This window comes from Saccostrea echinata, unplaced genomic scaffold (assembly GCF_033153115.1).
Source record: "Saccostrea echinata isolate AGI-Se365-2 ecotype Australia unplaced genomic scaffold, CSIRO_AGI_Sech_v1 ptg000009l, whole genome shotgun sequence".
Taxonomy (NCBI): Eukaryota; Metazoa; Mollusca; class Bivalvia; order Ostreida; family Ostreidae; genus Saccostrea; species Saccostrea echinata.
Genome location: NW_026889758.1, coordinates 20,228,616 through 20,242,292, shown reverse-complemented (window position 1 = coordinate 20,242,292; position 13,677 = coordinate 20,228,616). Strand labels below are relative to the sequence as shown.

Below are 13,677 nucleotides of genomic sequence, written 5' to 3'. Positions count from 1 at the left end.
ATTATCGAATAGGAATCACATGTTTTCGAATAGGAATAACAAATTATCGAATAGGAATCACATGTTTTCGAATAGGAATAACAAATTATCGAATAGGAATCACATGTTTTCGAATAGGAATTACATTTTTTCGAATAGGAATAACAACTTATCGAATAGGAATGATAAATTATCGAATAGAAATAAAAAATTTTTTCGTATAAGAATAACAACTTATCAAATAGGAATCACATTTTATCGAATAGGAGTGATATCTTTTAGAATAAGAATAACAAAATTTTTGAATAGGAATAACAAAAAAGTTTAATAATGCAACGTTGCTTCTTGCTCCCTTTGGGTAATTAGCTAGAACTTTTACAATATACACAATAACTTTGTACTATAATGACCACGGATGACTACCTGATATATGAAGTGCATATAGAGGACTCGTTGCGGATGTGACCGTCAAAATGAATGTTTACTCCTCCTAGGCACACAATCCCAACTCTGGTGTTTCCAGTGGTCCATGTTTTTCTTCTGTTTTTGATTTGTATTGTTTACAGGATTGATGTTGATAGTCACTTTTTTTCATTATAGATATTCTTTAACAATAAATTACAACAAAAAACTTCAGTGAAAAAAAAAAATGTGAAGTGCATGTCCCTCGAGTCATGGTTTTGTCATGTTGTAAATTTTGAATTTAGCTGGTGGCAGTAAATGCAAAATTTACAATGTTGTAAATTTTGTATTTACTACCACCCGCTAAATTCAAAATTTACAACATGACAGTTTCTTATCCTTGGAGGGTTAAATCTGGTCATGTACATGTACAAATGGCATGGAAATGTCACAAAAAGGAGCGAAACTCACTTTTGCTTAAAATAATCTCGTGAAATGCCTTTCTGAAAAAATGTGTCTCTCAAACGTAACATTATATGTTCGAAAATTGTAATTTTGAGTCGTTCTTATTTAGAAGAGTAATCAACTCTTCGCATTTTGTCGCAGGTGCGCTCATGTATTTACGGCTCTTCGTTTAGAACGTTTTAACGAAGACTGAAGAACCAAGATCCACCCCATCCCACCCAATCCAAAGCTGCTTGTCATCTATTGTCTCGCACAACTCTTAGATAAAGTGTCGATGATTAGCGTAAATTATACGTTTGTTGAGTTTACCCCAGTCGAAATCGGACGAGATTCCTTGACATGGCATTAAAAATTAAAGTTTTGCTGTTAACAAAGCCTTTCTCTGTTATTGCATTAAGGTATGACGACACGTTGCTCGAATATCTGTTTTGTATCTGTTTATAATATACAACAAATTAATCATAATTATCATTAATTTGAGGTTTTTAAACTTTTAATTTTTTCAAAATGTCTAAGTTGATAATTACACCAAAACATTGCAATATTGGCAATGTTAGTGATTTCCAAAAGGATTATATAATACATAACATCCTACTTTGTCAGTATTAATGTACCATGATGTTGTTGTGCTTTGTCATTAATAATGTAGCTGATGGTATTTTCTTTCTTTTTTCGGGGGGGGGGGGGGGGTCTGAAAGAAGAAAGTTTACACTTATCGCTTCACCACCCGGGGGTTTTTAGTCAACGTTTATATTTTTGTCTATTCATTAATATTTATATTTGCAAATGTTTTCTTTTATATAACACTATTTAAGGTCAAGATCTAGTAAATGAAAGGTGCTTACAGATTTCTCAAATTTTAGAAATAAATTCCTTTAATGATGCTTTATAATTTTAGCTTTGTCAAAGAAGTTGTTTCGGGGCATGATTTGTAGGTAAATAAGACGAAAAATCATATTTTAAACTGTCATTTTCAAATATTTACATTTGCTGTGATTTTCTACTAAGCCAACTGTGAAATTGATTTGAAAGTCATTTTTTTTTTGTGTATACTCACGCGTAGAAATATACACGGTGAAACTCGCGCTAAAGTGACGTCACAATGAGACTACAGAGACGTAAATAAAAATTTAACGATATAGCGCTGCAAGAAATTCAAATATTGCGTATAATATTGGTGCTTTTAAACTTGTAAAATGTAAATATAAGGAATGTTTTTAAGTTTAGTGTGAATTATTGGTGTGTAAATCACACAGACTTGCACGTAGGCATATTTTTCATGAAGCGCTAGCGCGCTTCATGAAATATGCCTACGTGACAAGTCTGTGTGATTTACACACCAATAACTCACACAAAACTTAAAAACATTCCTTAATAACAAATTAAGAAAACCAGTCATGAATACGGGAGGTTTTTTTCAAATCAAACAAATGAAATGTATCCAGATTGCCTACAGTCTCTCAGAAAATGGTAATTTGTGTGTTCTTGGCTTCTTCTTTAAAATAATATTAAATTAAATATATAGGTTTCCGGATTACTTTTCACAGGATTTCAAATTGAATTCCATGAAAATACTTTATTTTCTACATAGAGCCGTAAAGTACGGGAAAAAGAAAATTGAAATGGATTATGACGTCATAATGAAGTTAATCTAAAGTCATTTATAGATCTTGACCTTAATGCACTCTTTAAGCAACACAGTTAGCTACGTCATAAATATTCAACGTAATTTCTCAGTGACGTCATAAAGGATTGACGCGCATTCAATGGATCAAACTTGTGCCGTTGAGTTTTGAAAAATAAATCATTTCATGCATTAAAGATTATCCTCGGGCAAATATATATTATAAAGAAGTCACAAATATATTATAAGTAATAAGGTACTATTTTTAAACATATATCGGGATATAAATTCGGGCTTTATGGAATTTGATCCCGCGACCAACCCGTAATCATATCCCGAGAGATGTGTAAAAATGATACCTTATTCCTTAAGTAATATCTGATATATTTTTTAATTTCTTTAGTCCCCGTGAAGACAAGACTAGATGACGGATTCACAGTATGACAAAATCCACACAAGGGCACTGGGGACTGAGCCCTGAGCCGGCGCTGGGAGTAAAAGTGGTTAAAACTGACGCTCCTCTCTGGGTCAAGCTGGTCAGTGCTGGGACTGGGGCCTGTATAGCTGATGTGGCTACATTTCCTCTTGATACTACCAAAGTCAGACTACAGGTCAGCCCTTACGTTTTAAAGGCAAAATACAGGATCTTTGCAACCATTTTCCCAAGGCTTACATTCTATTTAGCCTTTAGTCTAATCACTATAAATTTGCTGTATGAATATAAGATCTTCATTAAACTTCTCACAACGTCAGGGGTCCTGGGTCCACTCGTGGCCGTGGGACCCCTGACAAAATTCAATCGATCTTCAGTGATCTTATATGGGCTGCGGTGCTCAACGTCTTTTGGGAAAATTATAAATTCTGATTGTTTTTTCTTATCTCTTGACAACAGGTACTTCTGAATTTACAGAAAAATGGCCACTCTTAAATAGATATTTATTTAGTTCAGTACAAATTTAAATTGACTGATACACTATTATACATTCATTTTTATAATCTGACAAGTAACCATTATTTACTGTAGGTACAGGGTGATGTTGGTTTCCATAGTAAATACTCTGGCGTTGTTCGGACGATTCTGACTATTTTCCATGAGGAAGGTGGCAGGGGGTTGTACAGAGGACTAATGTCAGGCTTACAGCGACAACTCTGTTTCTCTACAATAAAACTCGGCTGCTATGATGATGTCAAGAACTTGTACGCAAGTCTATTATTTACAGGTAGTTAAAAAAGTTATCACTTAAAACTAGTATCATCTTTATCTACAGGAGGGTTTAACAGAATTTATCTATATATTTTTTCTGTTACCTTATTTAATAAAGAAGACGATAAACCAAACACAACCCCTGTTTCAATCCGAATTTTGGCGGGAGTCACTACGGGAATGCTGTCAGTTGCGGTTGCGCATCCAACTGACACTGTCAAAGTTCGCATGCAGGCTCAGAGTGGCAACAACCTTCGGTATGCTAGCACTTCCGATGCATACAAGAAGATATATACCAAGGAAGGGATGAAGGGACTTTGGCGTGGTAACATAGAATATTATATCTTTTTTTTAATGTAATGTCTCTCGTTTTAGTACCTTTTTCAGAATTTGTAATCTTCGAACATAAATTGCTTTTTTCAGGATGCCTACCGAATATGTTAAGGAACGGAATTGTAAATGTAGCAGAAGTTGTGACGTATGATGTCACTAAGAGCCATTTGATAGGTAGCGATGTCATGTGTGAGGGTGTTCAGTGCCATCTGGTGTCAGCCTTTGCGGCGGGATTTTGCGCAACTGTGGTCGCTTCACCTGTTGATGTGGTAAAGACTCGCTACATGAACTCTTCGTCATCTCGGTACAAGAATGTCATTCACTGTGCCAAGGATCTTTGGAAGGAAGTTGGCTTTAGGGGTTTTTATAAAGGGTTTGTCATTTTTTGTATGTCGTTTAAACAAGCTGTTAAAGTTTTATATATAATTATATTTTTTAAAATTCACATTTCAATTAAAGTTAAGGACATACGTAGCGTAGTTTGGAACTGTTATATCTTTATTTTTTGTAATTTAAGAGTTCCAGTAAGTTTTCCATTGATATGATGCTGTATATCTCCATTAAAACATTTCTTTCTTAGGAAATTTCAGCTAAAATGATACATTTAGTAATTTTTGTATATATTTTTTTACTGAAAAACAAAATGATGTTATCATCTGATATATTTTTAAAGCCCCTGATAATGTATGCTGATTTTTTTATCTAAGAACATCTGAAGGTAACATGATATTAACCTGATAATATCCAAAAAATAGCCAACAGAACAAAGTATGTTACATGTGTTCTTAATCTCAAAAACAAAGTTTGTTTCCATTTCCAGATTTTTGCCTGCATTACTAAGGATTGGAACATGGAATGTATTGATGTTCTTGAGTTATGAGCAAATAAAACTCTGTATTCAGCCACCTTTGGTACAAATTACTTCACATTCTACAGATGTTGAAAAAGCAACACAAATTCTCTTCAAAGAAAAACATACATAAATCCATATTGGAATTGAATCTATATGTAGATGAAGTTATAATACAATCTGACTGATAAACATGTATAACAACAATCAAGTTGTACTTCGAATAACATTGTTTAGATTTCCAATGTATTTCTGTTTAATTAGTGCAATAAAATTCATCATCTTCAGTAACATTTTAAAACAATCAAGAAAATATTACATCTAAATATTACATGGTTTTAAAATTGCTACCATATTGATATGAGTGTTAATCTATAACAACCTTCACTTATGTGTACACAACTGTGTATGTAATGTCTAAATTCTTTTACTGCATTTAAAATCACAATGTGATAATTTATTACTGTATAGATTTATTTTATGCCTTGAAGTTTTACATCATGTTTTTTTCTGCAATGACTTGGCATATATATCTATTTCAACATGTAGTTTTTTACTTTTTTTTTTTTTTTTAACTTTTTTTTGGTCATTAATACATGTCTTTTTATTGAATCATAGTTTTGAAATAAAACTATAAAATAAAATGTTTTCATGCTTTAAATAACAAGATGTTTGATATTTCATTTAATGTCAGTTGATGTCGGAGTGTACATGATAGTCAAGGATAACAAATCTCTAAAATGTCAAACTTGTTATAAATCTTTTCTGCATGTACATAAAGAATACAATTGATACACCATAATGAATATCTAATGAAATTGTAAAAAAGAAATTTTTTTTGTATGTTGAAATGAAGGGTCTATACAATGCTAAAATTAATGTAAATATAAAAATGAAAATCTAGAGACAACGTAATTGGTTCATAAACAAAGCAATTATACCTTCAACTTCATTTCAACAAATGAACTGTTTTGTAAGAAGTTTGAGATGAACCTTAAAATAATGGCTGCCTTTATAAGAAAAAGAAAAATCGAAACATTGCTCCAACCACAATTCAGTCAAAAACCACACCATGGGCAGCCTTCCTCTTTTTGCTGGTTGGATTCACTACACTCATGCCGACTTTTTTTGGTTTGGGTTTGGTATGGGATTCTCTCTTGGAGCCTATATCTAGGGCGGAATTTCCTGCACCAGTATTAGAAGTTTGGGACTTCAAGGTCTCTATGGTTTTGTTTGCTACTGCAAGCTCTTCTTCAAGTTTTGAAGAGGACAATGCTAACTTAAACAAAAGTTCTTGTAGTTCTATTTTCTTCTCAGCTGCCTTACACTCATAAAGGTCAAAAGTCAGTGCACTTGCTCCCTTTCCAATGGTTAAGGTAATTTTGTTTCCAATCATCGCCACGGAAAGATCTCCATCTGTAAAGCCCTTCCTGTAAAAAATGTAACTAATTAGACTAACATACAGATCAGTGTCTTAGTATGAATGTGAAATATTTGGGAAAAAGATGCATTCCTGTAAACTGTGTCCCAATACAACAAAATTGTTTTTAAAAAATAGATTTTTCACAGCAAATTGTAACAGGAAAGGATAAAAATGCGACGGACCAGATTCGAACCTGGACCCCCAGAATCTCAAGTCAGGTGCTCTACAAACTGAGCTATCTGGCCACCAGTGATTGAACCCATCTTACCACCACATTCCTCCCTTAAAGGTCTTTGACCCCGGAAGACATCAACCCAGGCTCTTCCCTGGCAGGTCTTTCACCTGTTACTTCCAGGGCATGGCAAATATAACGGTAGAGGAGAAAATGTGACGGACCAGACCAGGATTCCAACCTGGGCCCCATGAATCTCCCATCAGGTGCTATATCAACTGAGCTAAAGGCAAATGGTGATCAAACCCTTCTGACGACAACAATATAAACACTTTATGCTATATGAAATTGAAAAAAGGGAATTGTTTTAACTTCTTTGGCTTAAATTTTTTTTTACCATTAGTTACTCATGTCCAATTATTTCTTGAAATAATAATAATGAACTGAAAAAAAAAGCCTGATGAATTTTAGATTATTGCATAAAATGAAAAATTCTTGAAAACAAATTTTAATGTAATTCATATTCTTATGTAAAATTCTGGCCCCCTCTAATATGGTCCTACCCTATTCATTAATTTGTTCAAACTTTAATCTATACTATGATAGAAGAACAGCTGCATGATGAATATCAATACATTTTAGCTTGTTTGTTCTTTCAAGGAAGATTTTTAAAGTTGTTAGGGACCAAGACTTGAATAATATTGAGTTCATTTTCACTACCTGAGACTATAAAAGCATTGCTATGTAATTTTTAGCTAGCAGAGCAATAACTTAATTGAAAAGATTTACAAAAATTACAATCTTAATATCTCTCTGCCAAATGCATCCTTATTAAAGAAGTCTTTGTAAATTACATAATTCTTTTATTAGCACATAAATAAAAGGCTAAGCATGGTTTTCTGATTTTGTTGGAACTGTGCAAATTTTTTTTTGAGAAGTCCATAATCTAGCTTCCAATTTATGGGTATATCAAAAACATAACTGTAATTTATTTAAGATAATAAAAATTGTGTGGAAAAAGACATCATGAGATGCAATAAACTCAAGCTATGAAAATTTACTGAAACATGTGACAACATTCATTAAATTGAAAAAAGATTAGGAGTGAAACGGTTCACAACATTATTGAATCACTGCAGTATTTTTTGTTGATTTGATACACTCTAAAGAATCTCCATTTTTGGTAGGTTCATTTTTCAGTTGGGATCGTTATTCAGTCAGTTTAGCATTTGTAAAAACTTGCTACAAGTCAGCATGATTAAATTTTGACATGATTTTTGAGGACTAATAGTTTGTAGAATCATCGAATAATCATTAACAGACAATACAATCTAATTATTTTCTTTTAGTCAATTTGCACATGCACAGGTTAAGTTACTGGTTTTAGTGAAACAAAACAACTTCGAATATTCATTTCCTTCTATCAAAATGCATCAAAAATTAAATAAACGTACTGTGACTAAATTATATGAATCAAATCATGAAGGAAGTGTATTGTTTCACTCCCTACAAAATATGCAAAATGAAGAACCAAGATATTGCTTACTGCCCTCACCCTTATAGTTTCACCATCTGACATTGCATATGAAATGTTTAATATAGTAAAACTTGGTTATAAGGATATAAGTCAAAGGGACCTCAAATTCAAATTCCTCATAACCGAGATTCTCTATATCTGTATGTAACAGAAGAGGAGAAAGATGTGACGAACCAGACTGGGATTCAAATCTGGGCCCCCTGAATCTCCAGTCAGGTGCTCTAACAACTGAGCTATCTGGCCACAGGCAATCAAGCCCATCTGACTGCCTCATTCCTCCCTCCTTAAAGGTCTTTGCCCCTCGAAGACACGAACCGATTAAGCTAGATTCCTTGGCGGGTCTTGCACCTGTCACTTCCAGGGCATGGCATGGCACCAAATGTAACAGGAGAAGAGAAAATGTGACGGACCAGACCGAAATTTGAACCAGGCTCTCTGAATCTCCAGTCAGGTGCTCTATCAACTCAGCTATCTGGCCACCGGCGATTGAACCCATCTGACAGCCACTTGTATACGTAACCAAGTGCAAAGTCACCTAGAGGACTCACACAAAATCTCTTGTGACCAAGATTTCTTTCTAATTGAGTTCTTTATAACCGAGTTTTACTGTATATGACATTACACAAATGTTTGTAAAATTTAATGAAAAATTATGACTTAGAACTGATATTTAAATGTTCCCCTAATTAGAAAGATTCCATTAAAAGTTAAGTGATGTATACAAAGTAATTTAATGATAATACCTTATTTTTAACAAAAAAGCCTCTTTTGAAGAAGTCTCTGACAATTCTCTATGTGATTCAAATTCATCTTCATCCATCTCAAGCCGCCAGACATCTAGACCGTCTGTCACATTGAGAGACCAATAAGTTCCCATTTTTGTAAAACAAATGAACCGCTGACGCCCATTTTCGACTACTTTGTGTAGATTAATTACTTTTGCATCCAAAATACTGTCTTTGTATGATGACATTGTTTAAACGTCGGGTTATTCAGAAGAATATCGGATTTGTTTGAGTTCTCAGTTTTCGCTTTTTATGGAGGCAGACATCTTGGAATTTTGTCCAAAACGAAAGAAATAAATTTTATTATGTTTTTCTTTTTTTTTTAATAAATTGAGGAAATTCAAAAAAAAATTTAATGAAATTTATTTGTTGATTTTTCAAAAATTAGGTAAATAAAAAAATCAGTGGATATTCGTTTTACCATTTCATATTCTATGTTTTCAATTAGTAACCATCGTAAACAACATGGCGGACGAAACAAAAGAAAACGCAGGTAATTTACAAAATAGTCAAAATTTCCTCTTCATTAACTAAATGAAAACATGACATATTTTTGTCACAGAAATAAATAAGAAGTAAATAAATAAGAAATAAATAAATAAGGTAAATATGTATGTGTACTTGAATACATTCAGTCATTTTTAGAATACATCCAAATACATAAGGACATGGTGAATGTGTTTAATTTTTGCTATAAATAGGACCTAATATTTTATTTTCTTCTTAAAAATACACGGATTTTCATATTGACTGTTTTGTTTTTCTTTGCTTAATTACAGATTCACTCATTGCGGATATCCACAAAAGGATAACAGAAGCTTTTGAAATATTCGACAATGAAAACAATAAAACGGTAGATGTAAGGTTAGTAACAACAGTACTGTTCTATTTCAACATTAGTCTACCTACATAACCAAATATATTAGGGACACCCTTCTGACTGTAAAATAAATTCAAGTTCAAGCTGGGATCTCTTCAAAGGAAACAAGATTAATTCAAATTTATACTTAAATAAATAAATACTAAGATACAAAATAGTATAAATCTGTACATCCTTGGAAAAGTGAGTTTGACTTGTTAAGTTTCACATATGAGGGATCGGACTACACTGGGTAACAATGTGGTTGTATATAAGCAGCATCTCAAACATTGCCATTGCTGTCAAAAAACTTTAAGATAGGAAACAGTTTTAAACATATTGAAGCTGAAATTTAGTTATAATGATAAAACTGGCACTTCCGACTAACTTCAAAATATCTTTGGTTATAAATTCATTGCATTGATGTTTCTTTTCAAACGTAACTTAGAAACTCAACATTTCAGAAGTGTCTGAACAAACTAGATTTGGAGGAAATTGACTTGGTACTTTTAGTTTATGCATATTTTAATGTGAAAGTTAATCATTTAAGATGTAAGTATAATGTTTGAATATATTTCATTTTTTGAAAAGTGACTGAGAGATATGTATGAAGTACTTTTTGCACCTGTAGGCAAATTTTTGTGGGGCACTCACATGCTTCATGAAATGTGCTGTGTGTAAATTTCATATGTTCATGAGTTTTACAACAATATAAAAAGTATTTGCTATTTTTTTATTGGAATACACTACACTGCATCACAATCTGTATCACAATACTATAATTGATCAATTTTACATTAAATGACAGGGAAGTTGGCACTATCATCCGTTCTCTTGGTTGTTGTCCCACAGAGGCAGAGCTCACAGATATGCTGGTAGAGGTAGGCAGATTTTGCACAAAATATTCATATATATATGGGGGATTTAGATTTACAATTAAAAAAGTTTGTAAGAGTTCTTGTCATTTTCTAAAATCAATTTTTACTTCTGAAGTGTAATTATACATGTACTATGAAATTGTTATCAATGTTATTAATTTTGAATTCAGATTGAAGAGGAAGATGAGGCAGGCTACATTAGATTTGAAAAATTTCTATCAATGATGACAAAAGTGTTGATGGAAAGGAGGTTAGGTCACTGTCTTCTAACCTTCATTTGCTTTTATTGTTTCATGACTGAGTTTTACAGTTAAGTTCAGTATAGTATTTTATTTTTTTCTGATCCTTTACTGTTTTAATAAAACTTTTCCCACCATTTCAGGTACAAACCTGCACCAGAAGATGTTCTCTTAAAAGCATTTCTTGTATTAGACCAAGAGGGAAAGGGGTATCTCACCCAGGATGAACTAGCCAAGTATATGACAGAAGATGGTATGTACTTTTGCCCAGTTTCTATACAGTATTCTGCATATTTCATATGTACAAAACAGTCTTCATGAAACTCACAAGTCTGACACCTGAGGCTACCAAATTTTGGCCCATATTACTGGATAGTCAAATATTTATAAAAAAAAACTCAGTAGAAGGCCAACTGCCTAGCGAAAAACAAAATTATAAATTGTATATGTCAAAACATACAGGAATAAACTACTGGTACATTCATCAGAATCTTTAACCCTTTTTTCACTTGTGTGCTTTGCAATAGTTTCAGATAAAGTTTGAGAAAATCATTAACTGAACTTACGAGGGGTGATCAAAAAGTTCGCGAACTATTTCTATATTTACAAAACCACAATTCAGATCAGAATGAAATTTGGCACTCATGTAGTCATACACATGTTCTATAAATAGCAGATGTTATATAATGTTTTGCTCCGTGTTTGTGACGTCACAATGTGAAAATGACATCAATATGTAGGTGACTTGTGACAAAAAATGGTTGACTCTGTCATACTTGAGGGACAAAAGGCTGTAAAGTTTAATGTATATCTAGGAAATTCCTTTGCAGTAGTATATAATAATTTGTACAAGGTTTGTGAAGACAAAAGACTTGCCAGAAGTTCAATTATTAATTGGATTGATTGTTTCAGTGAAGGAAGGGAGATGGTTAAAAATGATGTTTGTTCTGTTGCCCAGTGAAAGCAAGCTGGGGAAGAGATGTGTCCTTAGTTGAGCAATTTGTTATGAAAGATCGCCAAGTTAAAGTTAGAAAAATTGTTGAATATATTAACAATAATATAATTATTAAATCCCTAAAATATCGTTTACTTTAGACTTTAAACATATGAGATATGATAAAAAGAAGGCACCCATACTTTATCCACGTTGGATAAACGATGCTCCCAAGACAGCGGATTTGGGTTGTGATGGTCCCCATGCTAATTCTTGGAAGGCATATCCTTATCCGCCCATCCTGTTACCGAGATTTGGCCATTTCTGATAAATGGACTGTTCTTGTTATAAAAAAAATAACCTGCATGGTAAGAAATATAAGACTCGGAAAATTCTTTTAGCTTTTGTGAACAGAACGCCACGGGGAATGTCACGTGACTACCTGTATCACGTGATTCGCGCATGGGCAGAACGGTGGCAAATATGCATTAAAATCGGAGAGGACTACTTTGAAAAATGATGAACACTGAAACCTAATTTTATTTCTTTTATGGAAGTAATTCAATTAGTTTGCGAACTTTTTGATCACCCCTCGTAAATAGTTCTGGAAACATGGTTTTTCAAGGCTAGTACTGGGAAACAGTAGAATGAATACTATAAACCATGAAAATCTTTTATGGTAACTCTGAAAGATATTTGATTTCTTCTAGGTGAACCATTCCAGCAGGAAGAATTAGAAGAAATGCTCTCAGCTGCTGTGGATCCAGAAAAAGGGACAATTTTATATAAAGAGTACGTGTCCCGGATGGCCGTAGAAGAAGTGTGAGGGGTGGGCAATACTATAAAAATAGTAATACCATGATTGTAATACTATAAAAATAATACCATGATTGTAACACTATAAAAATAATACCATGATTGTATGAAACATTCCCATTATGTGATATTTATGTGGAAAAGGATTTAAAAGAAAGGATTATGGTGAATGTATATATGTACATGTGTATTATTCATAGATCAAGGGTGTAAGTGTTGAAGATGATTAAAAATTATGATAAGGATGCAAGGAAGAATAAATGCATAAAAGAGTGAATAAGAAATGTTTTTGTTGTTTCCTGTTTTCTGAAGTCCTTTATGTTTTCAGTAAATTAAATATGAAGTGGCAAACAATGTAGTTGTTTATCATTCTCAGTTAATTTCAGAGAGAGATAAATACAAAATTTGAACAATCTGCTTCTCGAAAATTGACAGTTTTGCTCTAAACCTACAAAATGTAAATATGTTAAAGAGATAAAGAATAATGCTTGTATTTGCAATTCTTGTACATGTATCACATGCAATTTATACATGTGTCCAGAAAACTGAATGAATCCAGAGCTAATTTTTCCGACACACAGATATTGATACTGTGTATGGCTTATTGTTTTGAAGTGAAAGAGAAAATTCAATCAAATGTTGCTTAGAGAGTATAATTACTGTGTACTATCTTAGTGGGCTTCCTAGTTTAAACTTTATAGAATGGCAATTCAAGATCACAATTAAAATATAAATCTTTTTTTTTAATTATACATGTAATTTATATAAGCATGTATGGCACTTGTTCATGACTGTGTGAAATGTCTTAAATTTTAACAAATCAGAAATAAGTACACATACATATACAGCATCTGTTCAGTGCTTGACTGACTGATGCAGTGCATACCATTATTGATGCAGCTATTGTGCGACATATACTCCATATTTTCTGGATAAGAATATCTCATATTTTTGAAGCATAATTATGTATCAGATCTATAACAAGCCATGTCTGATGTACAGTGCAAACTGCCATGCATGCCCCTGGAGGCCAAAATGCACTTTATCAGACAACATTTAGATTTGATTGAAGAAGCTAACACACAATATCTTATGAATGAAAGGTAGGTGTTCTTATATGTTGTAGCTTATTTAAGATAGTTTTTAACTGAACTCCACATCATTTGACAAATTATCA

The 13,677-nt window shown here is 32.8% G+C and overlaps 3 protein-coding genes across 3 annotated transcripts; 2 read left to right on the top strand and 1 right to left on the bottom strand.

Moving 5' to 3' along the window:
* Window positions 1–2,647: 2,647 nt before the first annotated feature.
* Window positions 2,648–5,041, top strand: LOC133181970 (dicarboxylate carrier SLC25A8-like). The gene is made up of 6 exons (XM_061316640.1): window positions 2,648–2,726; window positions 2,874–3,081; window positions 3,495–3,690; window positions 3,793–3,999; window positions 4,098–4,380; window positions 4,828–5,041. Exons 2-6 carry the CDS (start codon window positions 2,911–2,913, stop codon window positions 4,988–4,990), a joined length of 1,020 nt encoding a protein of 339 aa, XP_061172624.1. The 5' UTR covers window positions 2,648–2,726; window positions 2,874–2,910; the 3' UTR covers window positions 4,991–5,041.
* A 634-nt stretch (window positions 5,042–5,675) lies between these two features.
* On the bottom strand, window positions 5,676–9,013 carry LOC133181971 (uncharacterized). Its single transcript, XM_061316641.1, has 2 exons — window positions 8,733–9,013; window positions 5,676–6,287 (listed from the first exon to the last, which is right to left on the bottom strand). Exons 1-2 carry the CDS (start codon window positions 8,960–8,962, stop codon window positions 5,912–5,914), a joined length of 606 nt encoding a protein of 201 aa, XP_061172625.1. The 5' UTR covers window positions 8,963–9,013; the 3' UTR covers window positions 5,676–5,911.
* A 202-nt stretch (window positions 9,014–9,215) lies between these two features.
* Window positions 9,216–12,805, top strand: LOC133183428 (dynein regulatory complex protein 8-like). Its single transcript, XM_061318388.1, has 6 exons — window positions 9,216–9,267; window positions 9,554–9,638; window positions 10,442–10,514; window positions 10,682–10,761; window positions 10,894–11,003; window positions 12,395–12,805. Exons 1-6 carry the CDS (start codon window positions 9,240–9,242, stop codon window positions 12,508–12,510), a joined length of 492 nt encoding a protein of 163 aa, XP_061174372.1. The 5' UTR covers window positions 9,216–9,239; the 3' UTR covers window positions 12,511–12,805.
* The last annotated feature ends 872 nt before the right edge of the window (window positions 12,806–13,677 follow it).